Source organism: Mandrillus leucophaeus, unplaced genomic scaffold (assembly GCF_000951045.1).
Source record: "Mandrillus leucophaeus isolate KB7577 unplaced genomic scaffold, Mleu.le_1.0 Scaffold5, whole genome shotgun sequence".
In the NCBI taxonomy this organism is placed as follows: Eukaryota; Metazoa; Chordata; class Mammalia; order Primates; family Cercopithecidae; genus Mandrillus; species Mandrillus leucophaeus.
In genome coordinates this window covers 4,322,949-4,346,205 of record NW_012105364.1, presented here as the reverse complement: position 1 = coordinate 4,346,205, position 23,257 = coordinate 4,322,949, and the positions used below count along the sequence as shown (strand labels likewise).

The 23,257-nt window shown below is 38.4% G+C and overlaps 1 protein-coding gene across 1 annotated transcript in view; it reads right to left on the bottom strand.

Moving 5' to 3' along the window:
- COPG2 (coatomer protein complex, subunit gamma 2) overlaps positions 1–23,257 on the bottom strand; it is a 164,301-nt gene that overhangs the window by 82,525 nt on the left and 58,519 nt on the right. The window contains exons 8-9 of the mRNA XM_011995847.1: positions 22,553–22,639; positions 21,362–21,519 (exon numbers count right to left, since the gene is read on the bottom strand). Of these exons, the coding sequence (XP_011851237.1) occupies positions 21,362–21,519; positions 22,553–22,639 (245 nt within the window). The remainder of the gene's footprint in view (positions 1–21,361; positions 21,520–22,552; positions 22,640–23,257) is intronic.

Sequence of the window (23,257 nt, the reverse complement as noted above, 5' to 3'; positions counted from 1 at the left end):
TCAACATCACTAATGATCAGGGAAATGCAAATCAAAATCACAATGTGATACCACCTTACTCCTGCAAGAATGGCCATAATCAAAAACATCAAAAAACAGTAGATGTTGGCATGGATGCAGTGAACAGGGAATACTGCTACACTGTTGGTGGGAATGTAAATTGGTACAACCACTATAGAAAACAATGTGGAGATTCCTTAAAGAACTAAAAGTAGAACTACCATTTGATCCAGCAATCCTACTACGCAGTATCTATCCAGAGGAAAATATGTCATTATATGAAAAAGATGCTTCACACACATGTTTATAGCAGCACAATTTGCAATTGCAAAACCATGGAACCAACCCAAATGCCCATCAATCAACAAGTGGATAAGGAAACTGTGGTATATTTATATGATGGGATACTACTCAACCATAAAGTAATGAATTAATAGCATTCACAGTGACCTGGATGAGACTGGAGACTATTATTCTAAGTGAAGTAATTCAGGAATTGAAAACCAAACATTGTATGTTCTCACTTAAATTAGGAGCTAAGCTATGAGGACTCAAAGGCATAAGCATGATACAATGGACTTTGGGGACTTGGGGGAAGGGTGGGAAGGGGGCAAGAGATACAAGGCTTCAAATATGGTGGAGTGCATACTGCTCGGGTGATGGGTGCACCAACATCTCACAAATCACCACTAAAGAACTTATTCATGTAACCAAATACCACCTGTACCGCAACAACTTATGGGAAAAAAACCCTTTTTTGGAGACGGTCTCACTGTGTCACCCAGGCTGGAGTACAGTGGCGCTATCTTGGCTCACCACAAGCTCTGCCTCCCGGGTTCATGCCATTCTCCTGACTCAGCCTCCCGAGTAGCTGGGACTACAGGCGCCTGCCACCACACCCGGCTAATTTTTTGTATTTTTAGTAGAGACTGGGTTTCACCATGTAAGGCAGGATGGTCTCGATCTGACCTCGTGATCTGCCCGCCTCAGCCTCCCAAAGTGCTGGGATTACAGGCGTGAGCCACCACACCTGGCTAACTTATGGAAAATTTTTTTTAAAAAATAAGTATTTACAGCATCCTAAATATGAATCTCTTCCTTCCTATCTGTAAGTGGCACCAAAAGTAACTTCTTTCAATTCCAATCAACAAACTATGATTGATTAGAACCATAGTTATTAGCCAACACTCTAACAGTACCACAAAACTCTTGCATTTTAACAGTTTATAAATTACATATAATTCCTATACTTTAATATTAACCCATCACAAATTCTACTATATTAAAAAATACGATTTGGCTGGGCGTGGTGGCTCATGCGTGTAAACCTAGCACTTTGGGAGTCCAAGGCAGGCAGATCGCCTGAGGTCAGTTTGAGACAGCCTGACCAACACGATTGAAACTCCGTCTCTATTGAAAATACAAAAATTAGCCAGGCATGGTGGTGCATGCCTGTAATCCCAGCTTTCCGGGAGGCTGAGGAAGGAGAATTGCTGGAACCCGGGAGGTAGAGGCTGCAGTGGGCCAAGATAGCGCCACTGCACTCAAGCCTGGGCAACAGAGTGAGACTCCATCTCAAAAAAAAAAAAGAAAAAAAGAAAAACACTATTCAAGAAAGTAACAGACGGCTCTATTCTCTATAGTCCTAAAATGCTTTCCAATATCCAACTGGATATTGTTATTACAAAAATCATTCTGTTAACATTAAATGCAAATAAAAATATAATACTCGCTTTTGAATAAAAATTTTAATTGCACAATAATCACCTTTACAATTTTAAATTTAAATTCCTCTTTTAAAATTTAGAACATGGGGACAGTCCTCTTTGACAATCCTTCCCAATGCAGTCCTCTCCTCCGTGCTCCCTAAAGACAATCACTATAATGAGAATTTGTTATTTATCTTTACCGATCTTTAAAAAAATAATTACCCCCCGCCACACACATATACAAACAGGGAGAACCTATATTCAGTGTGCAGTTTTTTTCTTTTATAGAAATGGCACTGGCTGTATATTTACTTCACATTTTTTTCATGAAACAATAATTCCTGATTAAATATTTTATAACATCCCATAATACAATTATCTTGTCCAATCGTTAATTCAATGGATGTTAAAGACATCTCTCAATATTTTGGTATTACAAGTCATACTGGAATTGAAATCTTGGTATACATTTCCTTGTGAAAGTATACAAGTGCTTCACTGCAGCAGATATGCAGGGGAGAAACTGCTGGATCCCACACACTGTACAGGTTTACCCCCTTTTTTGTAAGAGTCAGGTCTCACTATGTTACCCAGGCTAGAGTGCAGTAGCAGTTTACAGGCATGATCACAGCTCACTGCAACCTCGAAGGCCTTCAGTGATACCCCACCTTAGACTCCCAAGTAGCTGGGACTATAGGTGCTCACCACCACACCTGGCTGACTTAAAAAAAAAAAAAAAATTTAGAGACAGGGTCTTGCTATGTTGACCAGGCTAGTTTTGAACACCTGGCCTCATGCAATCCTTCCACTTCAGCCTCTCCAGTAGCTGGAACTACAGGTGTGTGCCACTGCACCTGGCCATGTTTACTTTTTAATAGACCCTACCAAATTACCTTACAAAGTATTTCTACCAATTTAAACTCTCAGCAATGTGGTATGAGAATACCCATGTTCTAGACAACATTAGATACTACAAAATATTTAAAATTTTGCCAACCTGATAGATGAAAAAATCATGTCATCTTGTTTTAGTCTGTATTTCTCTAATCAATAGTGAGGTGGTGCTTCTTTTTGTTTATTGGCAGGTTCATTTCCTCATCTGGAGCTGTCTGTTAATCCCAATTTTTTCCATCAGGATATCTTTCCTCCTGATTTGTAGCAGTTCTTTAAATATTTGGATACTAGTCCTCCCTGAGTAGTAAATATATGTGTAGCAAATATTTTTCTCTCAGTCTATTTTTGTCTAACTGTATGTGTTTTTTAATCATAAAAGATGTTAAATTTTTGTTGCAAAAACTATCAATATTTTCCATGATTTTTCCTATCAAAATATTGTTTTTTTCTTATGTTTAGTTTTAACTAGATGAAAATTTGAGGTTCTGTTTATTTAAGCCTTTACCCCATCTATAACCTATTTTTATGAATGTTAAGAATCCAAATTTCTCAAGGTACTACAAAGCTAGAAAATAATATGAACAGATTAAAATTAAACAATATTATAATAATAAAGAAGAAAAATCTTATGATTCCATAATGGTAGGAAAAGCATGATAAAATTAAAAAAAATCTATTCATCATAAAAAAATCAATAAACTAGGATTAAAAATAACTTATAATTTGATAAGGGATATCTTTTTAAAAAAATACAGCAAATACACCAGACTTTTCATCATGCCAAGGGAAGGGCTGATATTAAATACTTCCTTAACTGTGAAAGGTGACAGAGATTCCTGCTACTGGCATGCCATGTCATATACCTGTAAGATCTGGGTCACAGCCTCTGATTATACCAGGGAAGGGCTACTTCCCCTCAAAATTTATGCTAGGTTGTCAAAATTGGGCTTACACCAAAACTATGCCACATTATGCTGCTCTTGTATGCCACCTGATCACAACAGTGAGTAGCTGGAGCTTCTGTACTTAATGCAGTTTAAAAACTATAAAGCCCAAGGATGTAAGCCCTGTCTCAGTATGAAAATGCCATTAGACTTCTACACACTAACACAGAAAGAATGGGCAATGGGGAGACAAGTGCATCTGGTATTACTCCAGGCTCTGTAAGTTTTTCCCACTGAATATTACTCTAGTAGGCTTTGCATGAATTCCGCTTGGCCATTTGTGCTTGATTACATAATAACTGTCACAGAAAATTGGACATCAGGTCAGGTTTCTACTGCAGTTTTCTGTAAAGCAAAGGACCAGAGGTGAAAGACTCATTCTGGCATTTTGGCAGCATGCCCTGTCATCAGGATGGCTAATCACTAACTGTGATTGGGAAATAGCCCTAAAGTCCCAGTGAATAAAATATCTGGAAAATAAGACTGGCCAGGTTGGAACTCCTTGGTTGCTATTAATGGCTTTGGTGAGAATCCACTAGGAAGAGGTAAACTCCACTGAAGGGAAGGTTAAGTAATCCCTGATGAAATTATATAGACACACACAGAGAAGTAACGATGTAAAACAAGAGCTGGAAAATACTCTTACAGAAAAGTAAGGGAGGAAGATTTTCTCTAGCGTACATCTACACTAACATAAAGAAAGCTATTACAATAAGGCGGAGTGTTGCTGGCACATAAATGGAAATAAAAAGCAGTGGTGAATATGAGTCCAGAAATAGACCAATCCATATAAAGACACCTGATTTATAACAAAGCTAATATTGCACAGTAGTGGGTAAAGACACATATTTCAACAAATGGTGCTGAGATGACTGGGTATTCATATGGAAAAGAAAGAAATTAAATTGCTACGTTATACCAAATCCAAAAAAGAAAAACAAAATGAAACAAGTCCAGGTAGATTACAAACCTAAAATATGAAAGTTGAAGCTATAATGCTTATGGAAAATGGTACAGAGGATATACTTGTGAACTTGAGGTAAGAAAATGTTTCTTGAGCAAGACACCAAACACATTATTTCTAAAGTAAAAGACTGATAAATGTGACTACCTTACACTTACGAAGCTCTGTTCATCAAAAGACACCAAGAAAGGGAAGAGACAAGCTAGAGCGCAGGAAAAGCTATTTGCAACACATACAATCAACATCGGACTCACGTTTAGAAGATATAAACAACTCCTAGAAAATCAGTGGGAATAAAGCAGAAAACCAAGTTGAAAACTAGGTAAAACTCAAATAGATATTTCATTAGAAAGGATATCCAAATGGATAGTAAACATAGAAAAAAGTTGTCAAACTCATTAGTAATTAGGAAATTGCAAATTAAAATCACAATTATTTGACAAGCACACCAAGACAATTCAATGGAGAACAAATCGTTTTTCACGAAATGGTGCTGAGACAACTGGACAGCCACAGCAAAGAATTAAGTTGAACCCCTATCCCACAGCATACACAAAAACGATCTCAAAATGGATCAAAGACCCAAATGTAAAATGTAAAACTACAAAACTCTTTGAAGAAAACAGGTGTAAATCTTTGTGACCTTGAATTAGGCAATGGTTTCTTAGGTGTAATACCAAAAGCATAAGCAAAAAAAAATAGATAAATTAGACTTTATCAAAATGTAAAATTTCTGTGTTTGAAAGAACACCGTATCAAGAAAGTGAAAAGACAATCCAAAGAATTGGAGGAAACATTTGTAAATTATGTATTTGATAAGGGTTTAGTATCCAACATATACAAAGAATACAATTCAACAATCAAAGATAACCTAATTTTTAATTTTTTAATTTTTTTTCCTCACTTTTTTTATTATTATACTTTAAGTTCTAGGGCACATGTGCACAACGTGCAGGTTTGTTACATATGTATACATGTGCCATGCTGGTGTGCTGCACCCATTAACTCGTCATTTACATTAGATATGTCTCCTAATGCTATCCCTTCCCCCTTCCCCCACCCCACGACAGGCCCCAGTGTGTGATGTTCCCCTTCCTGTGTCCAAGTGTTCTAAGTGTTCAATTCCTACCTACGAGTGGGAATATGCGGTGTTTGGTTTTTTGTCCTAGTGATAGTTTGCTGAGAATGATGGTTTCCAGCTTCATCCATGTCCCTACAAAGGACACGAACTCATCCTTTTTTATGGCTGCATAGTATTCCATGGTATATATATGTGCCACATTTTCTTAACCCAATCTATCACTGATGGACATTTGAGTTGGTTCCAAGTCTTTGCTATTGTGAATAGTGCCGCGATAAACATAACGTGTGCATGAGACAACCTAATTTTTTAAATGGGCAAAGATTTTAAATAGGCATCTCTCCAAAGAAGATACGGAGATTGGCAATAAACACATGAAAAGATGTTCAACATCACTGGTCACTAGGGAAATGCAAATCAAAACCCACAATTAGATTCACACAACCTCTTTACACCGACTAGGGTGGGTATAATAAAAAAGACAGACAATGACAAGTGTTGGTGAGGATGTGGAGAAACTGGACTCTCAAACACTGCTGATAAAAATATAAAATGGTGCAGCCCAAAAACAGTTTGGTAGGCCTTCAAAAAGCTAAACACAGAGTTATATTATGATCTAGCAGTTCTACTCCTAGGTATGTACCCAAAAGAACTGAAATGTATTGTCACATAAAAAATTACACGACCATTTATAGCAGCATTATTCATTAATAGCCAAAAAATGGAAAAAATGGATATGAGCCAAATGTCCCTCAATAGATAAATGGATAAATAAAATATGGTATATTGATACAATGTAATATTATTCAACCGTAAAGAGAAGTACTGATACTTCTACAATATAAATGAATCTTGAAAACATTATACTAAATGAAAGAAGTCAGAAACAAAAGGCCACATATTGTGTGATTCCATTTATATGAGATGTCCAGAACAGGCAAATCCAAGACAAAAAATGGATTTGTATTTTCCAGCGGGAGAGGGAAAAGGAGAATGCAGAGTGACTGTTAATGGGTTGGGGGCTTTCTCTGTGAGGTGATGAAAATGTCTGGTGGTTACATAGTTTTGTGAATATACTAAAAATTAACTGTATACGTTTAAAAGGTGAGTTTTATGGTTTATGAGTTACATCTCAAAAGTTATAAACTGGGAAATTATCAAGGGAATATAAAATAGAATTTAAGTGAACAAAAGCCATAAGCAAAAACAAGGGTGAAATCTTACAAGAAAATACTAAACTAACAAAACAAGATGCAATTCTCTTGAGTACGCCCACACTCCCTTTTCTTGAGTGTGCACTTTTTGCTTTGAAATAAAACCTCTGTATTTTCACTATTTTCTGACTCATCCTTGAATTCCTTCTCATGATGGTGTCAAGAGTCTGGACACCAGCTAGGGCTGAGGTCCCATCAGCATCTGGGGACCCCCCTCCAGCCTACCCGTATCATCTTTATGGCCATCCAGCCCAGAGCATCATCAACCACATTAGAACCACCAGCAGTTGGTAAGACCCACTGGGGCCTTAACTGGAGTCTTCTTGTTCTCTGGAGTTACTGCTACTTTCTTCCTTGTTCCCACAGCCTGACTCCGCCGCAGCCGCTGGAAAACGCAGTTCACCCTGACAGTGACAAACGGAGGTGGGAAGGCTCTGACCTACACCTGAGCTCTGAGGTGCCACAGTCCTCCTGGACAAGAGGCTAATGAGAGTGGGTGGGTAAAATCCCATGTCCCAGTGCTGGACAGCTGCCAAGGAGCATGATGACTTTTTCCTGGGAAGTCTTCTGTTCTCCCAAGGGACCAGTTGCGCTAAGACACTGACCTTGGTTGGGAACTGTTTTCCCTTTCCCATCTTTCTTTAAACCCTGCTTTTGCGGTTTTCTCTTCTCATGCTTCTTCCTCATACTTCACACAAAAGTTTAGTGAACTCTGGACACAGCCAAATAGGTCTGCTGGAATGCCAACTCTAGGCCTATTGTTCTTAAGGGGGCCCTTCAAGGTCGCTATTAATTGGCTATGCTGAATTATCTCTACTCCCAAGTTTTACTTGGTAATAAATATTCAGATGGATTTTGGCAGGCTCGCAGCTTTCAAATTAAGTCCACACTTATCCTACTCAACCTTGAAAGCAAAGCCCCAGGAGGCATGGATGCCTGGGCAACACTAGGGCTCCAGGGACACCTGGACACCAAGGCAGCCAGCCAAAGGAACAGGGATGACTGTCTCCCTGGCCTGGCAATGGAGGTGGTGTCAAGTTGGACACTGGCTGGGGATGAGGTCCCACTGGCATTTGGGGACGCCCCTGCAGCCCACCAGTATCATCTTTATGACCACCTAGCCCAGAGCATCGGCAGCCACATTAGAACCACCAGCTCATTCACCTGGCATTTTGTAAATGCTGGAACTAGTCCCTCTGTGAGGGAACTATACTGTTCTTTTCTCTTTCAGGTTGTGCCAAGAACAAGTCAAGGCTATGGGTAACTCTCTTTTAGAAAATGGGGTGCAATGGCTAGAGACTGGGATCCTAAAATGCAATACCATCTTGGAATTAAATCTTTTTTGTAAACATCAGAAGTGGACTGAAATAGCATAAGTATTAATACAAGCCTTTATGGCTCTTTATCAGAATCTTGAACCTCGCAGGAATTGCTGCCTTCGTTATGCTCACACCCCTTTAGGGGAACCAAACGGGACACCAGATACCCTGCATGATCCACCTTTTGGGAAACGTACCCTCAGTTACCCTCAGACTCCTGCTAGTCCATCTCCTTACCAACCTTCATACCCTTCTCTCCAGAAGGGGCAGAGCCCGGCTGGGGTTGCCCACAGTACATTTCCTACCTTCTTGATCATTCTAAGTTATGTTCACTTAGGGAGGTGGCCAGTGGGGGTGCTGGGACTATCTGGGTACGTATACCTTTTTCGATGTCTGATCTAGCCTACTGCAGACAGAGGTTGGGCCAATTTTCAGAGGACCTAACTAAAGTTATGGAGGGGTTTTGGCCTCTCTCACTCTCATTTGAGTTAACTTGGGGACATATTCATATTACCTTGTCCATGTGTTGTACCCCTGAGGAAAAGCAGTGTATTTGGGCACAGGTCCAGGCTTATACTAACAACTTGTTGGCTTGGGACCCCGAACAATATACTATGGAGGCCACGTCTGTGCCTAACAGTGGCCCTAACTGGAACTATCAACAGGGCCAGACTTATCTAAGAAAAAAAAAAATCACATGGTGACTTGTTTAGTGAAAGGAATGAAAAAAATGTACCACTAAGCCTGTGAGCTATGATAAAATAAGGGAAAGAACTCAAAGAAAAGATGAAAACCCTGCTGTGTTCCAGGGGAGGCTTGTGAAGGCCCTAAAAGAACATATACTAACACTGACCCCAGTATTGATGCTGGCCAAATTTTTCTAAGGACATACTTTATTAGTCTATCAGCATCTGACATCAGGAGGAACATGAGCAGGAAAGCGCAGAAATTAGCTTTGGAATCCCAAATGCCTATTAATCAAATGTGTGATGTCGCATTTAGGGTTTTCAATAACATGCAAGGATTCCAAGCAATCCCTGCCTCAGATGCAGACTCTTCTGATGACCCACCCTTGGAACCCTTAGAGTAGGCAGCCAGAGGTTTCCATGCTGGTGTCAGGCAGGGCCAACGCCCCTAAATCAGCAGGAAGCAGATATAGAAAACTGTCCTCCTTCCTCATCAACCAACCCTTAAGAATAAGGGATGGAAGTCTCTGACGGGGATAAAATGAGACAGGAATAATACTGGGTGGTCACCTGAGAATAGAAAATTCCAGGCAGCAGTTTCACATGCTAGAGGCTATGGGCTGATAAGTCTCTGAAAAACAGCATGTGAACCATGCTGGCTAAGACCAACCAGACCCAATATGGCACTGGATTTGACCTAGTTTTCACCTAGGACCTCATTATATGCTCATTAGCATATTGAGTCACACACCCACTGGCGCCATAACAGTTCCAAGAACACCCGCATTGGGTATGAGTGGGCGGCACTACAGTTCAGAGATATCTCCACCTTTCCTAGAGATTTTCGTAAATATTCTACCCCCTAACCAGTTAAAGCAACCCACAAAGGTAGCAGCCCCAAACCCCGCTTGTATGGAACTCTTTCTTGAGTATGCCCATACTCCCCTTTCTTGAGTTTGTACATTCTCTATACTTTCACTAGAAAAAGAAAAGAAGACACAAAATGTAACATGATTCTATTGACAGAACGTTCAAAACAAGGCAAAACTAAACTTTACTGTTTAGGGATGCATACCCAGGTAAAAATTTGACATGAAATTAGGATAGTAATTTTCTCTGGGGGTAAATAATCATGATCAAGGAGGATACATAAAGCATTTCTGGGGTACAAAGAAATGTGCTACTTCCTAATGCATGTGGTCATTATAAGGGCGTTTCATAGCAACTGTATATAATGGTCACACAACTATTATGTTTTATGCAGTTTTCTCTAAGTACAGTTTTCAATTTAAAATTTTAGAAAGAATTAATACTGTATATTCTCTCTCAGATGCAGGGTTCTAAATAGGAGGTCAATTTTGTTATCAGTAACATACAAATCAGTTGCAGTCTTACACTTTTATACTTGATTTCTCAGTTTCTGAGAGAGTTGTGCTGAAGTCTCCATGAAGAGATCAAGGGGACTTAGTTTCCTATATTAAGATTTTGCTTTGCATATTTTGAAACTATATATTGTTAATATTAAGTGTATATAAGTTCATTTCTGTTATTTTTTTTAGACCATTACTTTTGTCAAAATACAAAATTCCATTTTGTCATTTTTACTTATTTATTTATTTTTTGAGACAGAGACTCTGGTCGCCCAGGCTGGAGTGTTGTGGCACAATCTTGGCTCACTGCAACCTCCGCCTCCCAGGTTCAAGAGATTCTCGTGCCTTAGCCTCCCAAGTAGTTGGGACTACAGGCACATGCCACCACGCGCCTGGCTAATTTTTTGTATTTTCAGTAGAGACAGAGTTTTTCCATGTTGCCCAGGCTGCTCTCAAACCCCTGCACTCAGGAAATCCACCCACCTTTGCCTCCCAAAGTTCTAGGATTACAGGCGTGAGCCACCACGCCTGGCCCATTTTGTCATTTTTAGTGCTCTACACACTAAAATTCCTATTCTGGCTTACATTAATATTGTTACATGGCATTTTTTATGTGTGTGAGTATATAGCTAGTATATATCTTTTATGTATTTATTTTAAATGTTTCCTGTCATTTTGTTTATAAGTGTCTTTTGTAAAGGCATAAAGGTCTCTTGTTTCCTTTTATTTACCCAATCTGAGCCTCTTTTAATATGTAAATTAATTCATTATGATAACTGTTATATTTTGTGTTCTAGCCAGCCTCCAAGATGGCCCCCCAAAATATCCACTTCTAAAATTCCACATCCTTGTGTAGACATTATATATACCAGAGTTTGTGTGACCAAAGGATACACGAGAGGTGATGGCCTGTCACTTTTGAGATTCAGTTATAAAACACTGCAACTTCCATATCAGGCTTGCTCTCTCTCTCAATTCCCTCGCTTTGGGAGAAGCCAGCTGCCATGCTGTGAGAACATTCAGGCAGAAAAAAAGCTCATCATCACTGGTCATTAGACAAATGCAAATCAAAATCACAATGAAATACCACCTCACGCCACTCAGAATGGCGATCATTAAAAAGTCAGGAAACAACAGATGCTGGAGAGGATGTGGAGAAACAGGAATGCTTTTACACTGTTGGTGGGAGTATAAATTAGTTCAACCATTGTGGAAAACAGTGTGACAATTCCTCAAAAATCTAGAACCAGAAATACCATTTCACCAAGCAATCCCATTACTGGGTATATACCCAAATCATTCTACCATAAAGACACATGCACACATATGTTTACTGTGGCACTATTCACAATAGCAAAGACTTGGAACCAACCCAAATGCCCATCAATGATAGACTGGGTAAAGAAAATGTGGCACATATACACCATGGAATACCATGCAGCCATGAAAAAGGATGAGTTCATGTCCTCTGCAGGGACATGGATGAAACTGGAAACCATCATTCTCAGCAAACTAATGCAAGAACAGAAAACCAAACACCGCACACATTCTCACTCATAAGTGGGAGTTGAACAATGAGAACCCATGGACACAGGGAGAGGAACATCATACACCAGGGCCTGTCGGTGGGTGGGAAGCTAGGGGAGGGACAGCACTAGGAGCAATACCTAATGTAGATGACAGGTTGATGGGTGCAGCAAACCACTATGGCACATGTATACCTATGTAACAAAACTGCACGTTCTACACATTCTGCACATGTACCCCAGAACTTAAAGTATAATAATAGAAAGAAAGAAAGAAAGAAAGAAAGAAAGAAAGAAAGAAAGAAAGAAAGAAAGAAAGAAAGAAAGAAAGAAAGAAAGAAAGAAAGAAAGAAAAAAAGAAAGAGAAAGAAAGGAAATAAAAGAAAAGGGAAGAGAAGAGAAGAGAAGAGAAGAGAAGAGAAAGAAAGAAAGGCTCTCAAAGTGAAAAACTAAAGCATCTGGCCAACAGCCAGGGAGAAACTGAGGCTTGTCAACAACTATATGAGTAAAATTCTAAGTGGATCTTCCAGGCCCAGGTGACTGCAGGCTTGGCCAACAACTTGATTATAAACTCATACGAAGGAGGGAACTTGAACCAAACTGGACAGATTTTCTCAGATCCCTGACCACAGCAACTGGGAAATAATAAATATTTCTTATAAGCTGTGAATTTTGGGTCCAATATACCACATAGCAAGAGATAACACATACAATTAACACTTACTTCTATCCGATTTCTTTTCTGTTGTCTATTTGAAGGTTTTACCTCAATCAATTTTTTCCTTAACAATTTTCAATCAACTTTTCCTCACTCCATTTTTGAAAGCTTTACATTCAATTTACATTGTTCATATAATTAAATATTATATTGCTATATTTATAATATTACAATAAAGTTTTATATTATTACCATATTTTCCTCCTAAACAAGATGACAACACATACACACAGCATACTTTTACTTCCATCTAATATCATTTTCCTTTTTTCACTTTTTCTGAAACAGAGTATCACTCTGTTGCCCAGGTTGGAGTGCAGTGGCACAATCTCAGTTGACTGCAACCTCTGCCTCCTGGGTTCCAGCAGTTCTCCTGCTCAGCCTCTGGAATAGCTGGGACTAAAGGCATGCACCATCACACCCAACTAAGTTTTGTATTTTTAGTAGAGACAGGGGTTTCACCATGTTGGCCAGGCTGGCCTCAAACTCCTGACCTCAAGTGGTCCTTCTGCCTCAGCCTCCCAAAGTGCTGGGATTACAGGCATGAGCCACTGCACCCAGCAAACCACTTCCCTTTTTTTAAAAAAAGCCTACAGCATCCGGTATTACCAGATAGCCTCGCACCCAAGTACTAACCAGGCCCAACCTTGCTTAGCTTCCAAGATCAGATGAGATCAGGGTTGGTTAGGGAGGTATGGTCATAAACTAATACCACCTTCTACACCATTATTTATCATGTTGTCATCCTCTGGAATTTCAGAGCTTGTTACTAATTAAAAAAAAAATTTTTTTAAACATCAATTCAGAATTATCAACTTTTATATCCCAAATAAGAACCATCCAACTAAGACACTCTCAAACCCCTGATCTGCAAAAATTATATAATAAATATTTACTATCCCTTTAATCTGGTGTTAGACGTGACAGTATGAAAGTCGTTAAATGAATTACTACAAAATTAATGTGCTCCTACCTCAGAGATAATCACTATACTAACTTTCAATATCATATGTTAGTTGTACCTATGTTAGTTAAGTCTAAAATTAACATAAATGGAACTATATAAAATGTATTCATTTGTGTATGACTTCTTGGTGAGATTTATCTATGTGATTGCATTTAACAGTAATTGTTCATTTCCATTATTGTATACTATTTGACTATATGAATATACCACAATTTATTTTTTGATTCTAGCACTGACAGACATTTGGACTGCTTCCATTTTGCGGCAATTTGGGCATGGTGGCTCACACCTGTAACGGCAGCACTTTGGGAGGCTGAGGCGGGTGGATCACCTGAGGTCAGGAGTTCAAAACCAGCCTGGCCAACATGGTGACACCCCGTCTCTACTTAAAATACAAAAAATTAGCAGGGCGTGGTGGCGTGTGCCTGCAATCCCAGCTACTGGGGAGGCTGAGGCCGGAGAATCACTTGAACCTGGGAAGCAGAGGTTGTAGTGAGCCGAGATGGCACCATTACACTCTGGCCTGGGCAACAGGAGCAAAACTCAGTCTCAAAAAAAAAAAAAATTTTTTGTGTGTGACAATTATGAATAGTAGTACTATAGGCATCTTGTACAGGTGATCCTCAAACAACATGGGATTAACAGTGCCAACTCCCATGTAGTTGCAAATTCACATGTAACTTTTGACTCCCCGAAAACATCACTACTAATAACCTACTATTGATCATCTTGTTAACAAAAATAGGTCATTAACACGTTTTATGTTTTTATGTAATATATACTGTATTTTCACAATAAAGTAAGCTACTGAAAAGAAAATATTAAGAAAATCATAAGGAAGGGAAGATATATTAACTACTCATTAAGTGAAAGTGGATCATCATAAAGGTCTTCCTCCTCATCATCTTACACTGAGTAGGCTGGGGTGGAAGAGGGGGTCTTGATGTCTCAAGGGTGGCAGAGGCGGAAGAAAATCCATGTGTAAGTGGACCTACACAGTTCAAACCCATGTTGTTCAAGGATCAGCTGTATGTCTTTTAACACACAAATGTATGCATTTCTGTTTGGTGACTTATTTGAAGTCAGTTAGGATTGTAATTAGGGGTTTGTGGAATCCATAGGTCAATTTAAGATTGTATCTTTACAATAATGAATATTCCATAAATGGTATATACCTCATTTACTTAGGTCATACTTTAAATAATATTGTATAATTTTCTGTGTAGAGATATATACAAATTTTAGTAGATACATTCCCAAGGATTTGATTTCAATATAATTATAAATTATACCATCTTTTCAAAATTTTATCTTTTTGATGGGTTGCTGGAATAAGAAATAAAACTTTGGATATTGACCCTTTATCCAGCAACACTGGTAAATTTACATACGAACTTTAATAGATAATGTACAGATTATTTTGCATTTCCTGTAATATACAGCCATATTGCCTCCAAATATAGTGTTATGTCCTCCTTTCAAATTTTTAGATATTTTATTTTCTTCACTTACTGTACAAAGTAGGCCTTCTAGCAAAATACTGTTTAAAAAATAAAAATAGCAGGCATTTTTATCTCTCTCATTCACACTCTCAAGGGGAAAGCTTTTAATAGTCCACCAATAAGTACAAAGTTTAGTGGAATTTTTTTGTACTGTTGTCAGAATAATCATGTTCCCTTCCAGTGCTGGTTTGCAGAGATTTCAATCATGAATTGCCATTAAATTGTATCAACTGCTTTTTTCTGCACCCATTAAGACATTAAGACTCTTCTCTTGTATTTTTAAAATGAGGTATATTATGCTATGTTTTACTGTTAGATCAACCTTATACTACTAGAGTAAACCCATAATGAGAAATATTTTGACATTATTTCTCCATATATTTTTTTGCTCCATTCTATCACCTTTCCTTCTGGATTCCAATTACATATGTGTTAGGACACTTGATCTTATCCCATAGTTCTTTGAGGCTCTTTGCTTTCTTTAATATGTTTTCTCTCTGTTCTTCAAATTAGCTACTTTCTATTGCTCTATCTTCAAATTCACTCTCTTTGACTCTCTTATCAGCCATCTCTAATCTGCTGTTAAGTCCATTCAGCAAATTATCCGATTCAGTTATTGTACGTGCTGGGGCAGAATGGCTCCCCAAAGATGTTTATGTCTTCATTCCTAGAACTGATGAGTATGTTACATTACAACATGGCAAAGGAACTGTGCTGATACGATTAAGATTGTCACCTAAATTACCCAGGTAGGTGCGATCTAATCACATGAGCACTTTAAAACAGATGTGCTGAAAGAGGAGGCAGAAGAAATGTGGCAGAAGGGCAAGTCAGAGAGATTCAAAGTGCAGCTCAACACACCATTACTGGCTCTGACACGTATGAATCAATAAGCAAGGGACTCAACAGAGGCCTTCAGTTGCTCACTGAGAGCATGAGAAGGAATACAGGCAACCTCCAGAGGCACAGACTAACCTCCAGCTGAAAGCTAACAAGGAAACAGAGACCTACAACCTACAATCTCAAGTAAATGAATTTGGCCAACGACTTAAATGAGACTGGAAGTGGATTCTTCCCCAAAGCCTCCAGTAAGCAACAGCACTCCACCAACATCTTCACTTTAGCCCCATGAGGCCTGTATCAGACTTCTAATCTATAGATCTATGAGATAATAAATGGATCTTCTTGTAAGCCATTATATTTAATGGTAATTAGTTATGGCAGCAATAAAAAAAACTAACAGATTTTGGCACCTGTAAGTGAAGTGTTACTGCAACAAATACCTCAAATCATAGAACTGATTGGAATCAGGCACTGGGTGGAAGCTGGGAAGAATTTTTGAGGAGCATGATGGATGAAGCCTAGTTTTGAAGAGACTTATAAGAAATCTGATCTTAAGTGATCCACCCACCTCAGCATCCCAAAGTGCTGGGATGTGTATAGTCCCAGCTATTCAGGAGGCTGAGGCATACGAATGGCTTGAACCCAGGAAGCAGAGGTTGTAGTGAGCTGAGACTGTGCCACTGTACTCCAATCTGGGCAGCAGAGCAAGACTATATCTAAGAAAGGGAAGGGAAGGGAAGGGAAAAGGGAAGGAAAAAAGGAAGGGAAGGGAAGGGAAAAGGGAAGGAAAAAGGGAAGGAAAGGGAAGGGAAAAGGGAAGGGAATGGAAGGGATAAGGAAAGGGAAGGGAAAGGGGAAGGGAATGGAAGGGAAAAGGAAAGGGAAGGGAAAGGGGAAGGGAATGGAAGGGAAAAGGAAAGGGAAGGGAAAGGGGAAAAGAAAAGGGAAGGGAAAGGGGAAAGGAAAAGGGAAGGGAAGGGAAGGAAAGGAAAAAGGGAAGGGAAGGGAAAGAAAAAGGAAAGGAAAGGGAAGGAAAAAGGAAAGGAAAGGAAATGAAAGGAAAAAGGAAAGGAAAGGAAGAAAGAAAAGAAAGAAAGAAAGAAAGAGAGAGAGAGAGAGAAAGAAAGAAAGAAAGAAAGAAAGAAAGAAAGAAAGAAAGAAAGAAAGAAAGACAGACAGAAAAGAAAAGAAAGGAAAAGAAAAGAGAAAAGAAAAGAAAAGAAAGAAAAATCTGGTTTTTAAGGACACTGCTGGTCAGGGCTGATGAACTGCCTACAGAAATCTGGACCTAAAAGATGCTGTAGTGAGGGCTCAGAAGGAAGTGAAAAACATGTTAATGTAAACTTGAGTAAGGTAGATCCTTGTTATTATGTATTGGCGGACAGCTTAGTGAAATTGTGCCCTGTAGTTATTTGTGAAGCAGAACTTGTAAACAATGAAGTTGGATATTTACTTGAAGAAAACTCCAAAAATGAAGATATGACCCAGTTTTATCTTGCTGTTTACAGTAAAATGTGAAATGATAAATTTCACCTATGGAGAGCAACTTCGGCCTGGGCCCCTGAGTTCCAGCCTCCCCGCAATCTTCCCTTTCTGACAGCCTGTCCTATGAATTTTAGATTTGCTTAGCTAGTCCCCAAATTACATAATAAATAAATCTCTACATATTTATATCCTCCAGGTTCTATTTCTCTGGTTGAATCCTGACAGAGTACTTTTAAGCTCCAGAATCTCTACTTAGCTCTTTTTGTAGTTTCCATTTCCCCTGTTCAATCATGATAACTATTTTCCGTTAAAGTCATGGACAAGGCTGGGTGCGGTGGTGCACACCTATAATACCAGCACTTTGGAAGGCTGAAGCAGATGGAATGCTTGAGCTCAGGAGTTTGAGATCAGCCTGGGCAACACAGCAAAACCCCATCTCTACAAAAAGTACAAAAATTAGCCAGGTGTGGTGGTGCATCCCTGTAGTCCTAGCTACTTGGGAGGCTGAGGTGAGAGAATTGCCTCAATGTGGAAGGCAGAGGTTGCAGTGAGCCAGGATCACGCCACTGCACTCCATGCTTCGTGACAGAGTGAGAGACTCTGTCTGAAATAAATAAATAAATAAATAAATAAATAAATAAATAAAGTAAGTCATGGACAAATTTATAATAGATGCTTCAAAGTTTTTGTCTGCTAATTCCAATGTCTAGATCACATCAGGGTCAGTTTCTATTGATTGCTTTTTCTGTTGGCCACTAGTCACATTTCTAAATTCTTTGTACTGACAACTTTTACCATCTGTTAAACATTGTAATGATATACTGTAAAGACTCTAGAACTTATGGAGTTTCCTTAGCAAGAAGCTTGGCTGGGATCAAACTCCAAACTTTATTTCCTCCATAGTGAGTTGCAGCTGGATTCCCCATTCAGTTCTTTCATCTTACAACTACTGCTTCTGGCAGGTCTCCTAGAGTATTCTCCTGTATATATGTAGTTCAGTGGTCAGCCAGTGATTTTTGCAGAGTTTAAAATTCATTTTGAGACTTATTCCCTTTGGCTCCCTCCTTTCCATGATTTCTACTCTAAGTTTTCAGTTACTCTTCCAACCTCAAACTGTTTTGACCACTCTGTCCAGAAGTTTGGGGAAGGAATATCTTTGTACTAATGACAATCATTATTTGCAGGAGGATTAAGCTGGCCAAGCTACACCATTATTGGAAGGAGGAAGCTCAACTGAATATTTTTAAATATTCCATTTTATCTTCCCTGTTGACATTTAAGATCCATATGTTTCACAAAGATTTTTTGTTAGTTACAATATTCATCAAGAGATTACAATATTCATCCTTATCATAGTGTATCATCAAATAATATACTACTACATGAATGATACAAAAACTTTACAAATGTCCATTTTTCTCCTTCATGCCCTTTATACTACTATTTTCATATATTTCACTTCTACATATATATAAGCCCACAATTTGCTGCTGGTTTTAGTAAAAATTGTATATATTTATAATTTACCTACATATTTACCTTTTAATTTACCTACATATTTACCCTTTTTCCTGTTCTTCATTCCTCCTGAAGATCCAGGCATCCATCTACTATCATTTCTTTTTAGCTGGAAAAATTTCTTTTAGCATCCTTCATGATGCAGATATGTGGACACGAATCTTTTCAGGTTTTTGTTTTTTCCTGGTTGAAAATGTTTTAATTTCACCTTCACTTGGAAGAATACTTTTAGAGTATAGAACTTCAGATTGACAGTTATTTGTTTCAACAATTTTAAGATGTCCATTATCCTCTGGTACCCATTTTTCTGAAAAGTCAACCATTCTTATTTTTTGTTTCCTTGAATCTAATGAATCTAATGTGCCTTTTTTAAAAAAAGCAACTTTCAAGCTTTTCTTTCATTCTTTCTCTTTTGGTTTTCAACTTTTTACTTGTGATATATATGACTAGGTTATGATTAGGTGTGGCTTTTATTTATCCTACTTGAGTGTCACTGGCCATCCTGGATTCATTTTGGGTTTGTTGTTATTTTTTGAGATGGGCGTCTCACTCTGTCATCCAGGCTGGAGTGCAGTGGTGTCATCTCAGGTCACTGTAATCTCCGCCTCCCTGCCTCCCAGGCTCAACTGATCCTCCCACCTCAGCCTCCTGAGTAGCTGGGACCACAGGCCTGTGTCAGTATGCCTGGCTAATTTTTGTATTTTCTTCTGGTAGAGATGGGGTTTCACTATGTTGCCCAGGCTTGTCTCGAACTCCTGAGCTCAAGCGATCCACCTGCCTCAGCCTCCCAAAGTGCTAGGATTACAGCTGTGAGCCACCGCACCTAGCCCCTTTCATTCATTTTGGAAAATTCTCATCCATTGGTATGGGTTGGCTGTGTCCCCACCCAAATCTCATCTTGAATTTCCATGTGTTATGGGAGGGACCCAGTGGGAGGTAACTGAATCACGGGGGCAAGTCTTTCCTGTGCTGTTCTCATGATAGTAAGTCTCATAAGATCTGATGGTTTTAAAAATGGGAGTTTCCCTGCACAAGCGCTCTCTCTCTTTGCCTGCTGCCATCCATGTAAGATGTGACTTGTTCCTCCTTGCCTTCCACCATGATTGTTAGGCTTCCCCAGCCACGTGGAATTGTACGTCCATTAAACTTCTTCCTTTTGTAAATTGCCCAGTCTCAGGTGTGTCTTTATCAGCAGCATGAAAATCGACTAATACATCCATTATCTCTTCAAAGATTTATTCTGCTCCATTCTGTTTCCTTTCCTTCTGAGACTTATTACACAAGTATTAGACTTTTTGATATATTCCCTAGGCTTCAGATGTTCTATTCTTTTATTTTCTTTTCTTATTTTTCTCCCTATGCTTCAGTTTGGACAATTTCTATTGACTTGTCTTTAAGTTCTCTAATTTTTTTTCTACTGTGTCCAATCTGCTTGTGTCCAAGTACTTCAAATAAATTTGAAAAATTTATACTTCAAATAAATTTTTATTTTTGATATTGTAGTTTTTGGTTCAAGATTTTTTTTTCTAGTTTCTATTCATCTATTAAATTCCTTACCCATTTACACATTTTGTCCATCTTTTCCACTCTTTATCGAAAAGATATAACTTACAAAAGTTAAGAAAGTTCACTTTACAAAACTCCTTTGGTGTTCACTTTACAAAAGTTGTTTAAAAGTCACTGCCTAATAATTTCTAAAGTCACTGCCTCCTAATTTCTGTATTTGGGTCATCTGTAAATCAGCTTCTACTGACTGCTTTTTTTCCTCTTGTTTATGGGTTACATGTCCCTGCCTTTGTGTTTTTTGATTGTTTGCTAGACACTACTTATAAAGGTGCAGTAGAGACTGATGTAAATAATACTTATCATTACAAAAAGTGCAGGTCCTTTTTCATTTCTGGCAGCTAATAGTTGATCTGGGTCAGGACTTTGCTGCAGCTTTAATTAAATTCAGTCATCTGCTATTGACAAATGACCTGAGGAACAAATCAGGCTTCCCCTTTCAGCGGGACACTAGTAGTAGTGGCAGATTCTAGAGATCTTTCTCTGTGTTACAACTCAGTTTCCCAGGCCACATAAGAAATCTTTGGAGTTCAGCCATAAGCCTTTCAGGCTGGGGAAGGGGTCTTCTTTGCTCCCTAGATCCATCCCCAGCTTACTATACCTCAAAAGATCTCTCTTTCCTGCCCTTCCCTAGCCTTCAAAGTTTTTTTGGTAACATATGTGCCTCAGACTTGCGGAATGATCTTGGGCAAATCACTAAATGCAGTACTTCAACATTCTCTTTTATAAAAATAAAAGGGATAGATAGGATAATTCTTAATGTCCCTTCCAACTTTCATATTTAATTATCTATATATCTTATGATCAATGCATATATTTTTTGTTCAATATCAGTTTCTTAAAGTGCTATTAATAATTAAGTACATACACAAGAGTATACATTAAGGTAAAAACAAAAAGTGTGATTTGAAACTCCATAATTTTTTTAAAAAATTGAAAAACGTCAAACTCATCTGTAAAGTCAGCACTGCCCAAAAAAAATTCATAAAGGAAATAAACTCTAAGGTATATTAACTTTGCAAATGGAAAATAACCCAGGTTTAGGTGAAGACACTTACCCATCCTCAGTTTCTTTCAGTAAACGACTGGCAATTCGGATCAGCATGCAGTAAGCAAACTGTGACTTGAGACCAGATTTAGTAAACTTATTCAACATCTTGGAAACAGCAAGTCGATCATTCTTTCTAAGGTGATACAGGACTCCCAATGCATGGTACTAAAGAAAACGAAAAAGAAAGCAGCACATGGATTAGAAAGACATCAAAATATTTACACAAAAATAGAATCACATGGAACTAGATTAAAGATTTCTTTTAAATACCCAGGTCACATGTACACGAATATCTTTTTCACACTGAACTAAACACAGGCAAGACTAAAAAGATTAAGAGTTTCTAATTTACCCCCCAGAAGTTGTCAATTCAGACTGGCAGGTATAAAGGAGGTGACATACAATCTGAAGATGGCTCTAGCAGGCTCAACACTGGCTCACACATCCTCAGTACACACGTGCTCAGGCCCAGGGCTTTACCGGTGCTATCTGTCTCTACGAGTGGCTTTACATCATGTGTGGCCACCTTAGCAATTAAAGGATTAATCTAAAGCATGCTACAAGAATGTCATTATCTTGACACTTTGTATAAAACCACATGATCAGAGTCACCAGAATGAGAGTGTTTCCCAAGGGAAAAATGGCTACTCTTGTTTCCTAATAACTAAATGTGCTACCATAGAAGTTATAAACATCAAGAGGGCCTAAACACCCTCTCAAACAAAATGGGGTACTTTACATACAATTTCCAGTTAAGAATTTAATCTTGTTCCTCTTAATAAAGAATAACCTGATAAATATGAAAAGAAGCTCTTTTTGACAAAATGGTTTCAAAGTTTCATAAAGTAAAAGCTGCTCCTTATGATGTTTTTAACGTCTATAATCAAGGCCTCAGAACTTGGAATTGAATATCTTTTTACACAAATTATTTTTCAAAGACTGAAATGAGCATCTCAATCTATAATCTTTCCCAAATATCCCTACACAGGGTCATCGAGCTTCTACGAAACACTTGAAGGGCAGTATTCAAATGGCAGTAATCATAATTAGTGAGACTCCTACTTCAGAATATATACTAGTAGCTGCTTAATTTACCTTTAGTTAATGTTTATCTAGGGAATCAATACACTGCCCCAACAATACAGGTTTAAAGAATGCTGATCCTGAGACATAAGCTAATGTGATTCACTGACAGTACCTGGACCATAATATTGTCACTTGATGCAGCTTCTTGGGCTTCATTGATCCAGCGCTTAACCACATCATAGCTTATCTTCATCATGTGCTAAATACAGAAAAAAAAAAATGAGAATAAATAATGCATGTCACTAGAAGCTTAGAAACATGAGTTAGTTTTCTTGGAAAATCACTAACAGACATTTCCAAAGAGGAAGAAAACTATGTAGCTCTTATAAGTCTATTTTGTGTCTCTACTCCTGGAGCAACTGATAAACGAGAAGTATTTTTTCCCACACCTGTTACAAAGGTGAGTATATATGTTTGTGAGCTGGGAGAGGTATGTAAAAGGAAGTAATGAAAGAGGAAGAACAGGATGGGGATGGACAGTCAACAGAAAGGTGCTTAAATAACATCATCATTATAAGCTTTATTTCCGGGAAACTCCCCTGGAAGACAGACAGTACACAAGTTCTCTGCTTGTGTATTATTCTCTGCTATAAAACTCAGCCAATTATATTCCAGAATCAGGAACTCTTGTATTTAGATGTCTTATACATTCACACTATGTAAGTGATGTTAATCAAATGCAATGTGATAGGTTTTAATGTATAAATTGTGTTCTGCTGAAAACCAGAAAGAAAAATATATTACTTAAAAAAAGACCGCTTCCTGGGAGGAAATTCAGAAGTGGGACAGGAAACTTTGGATTGAAGGATACACATAG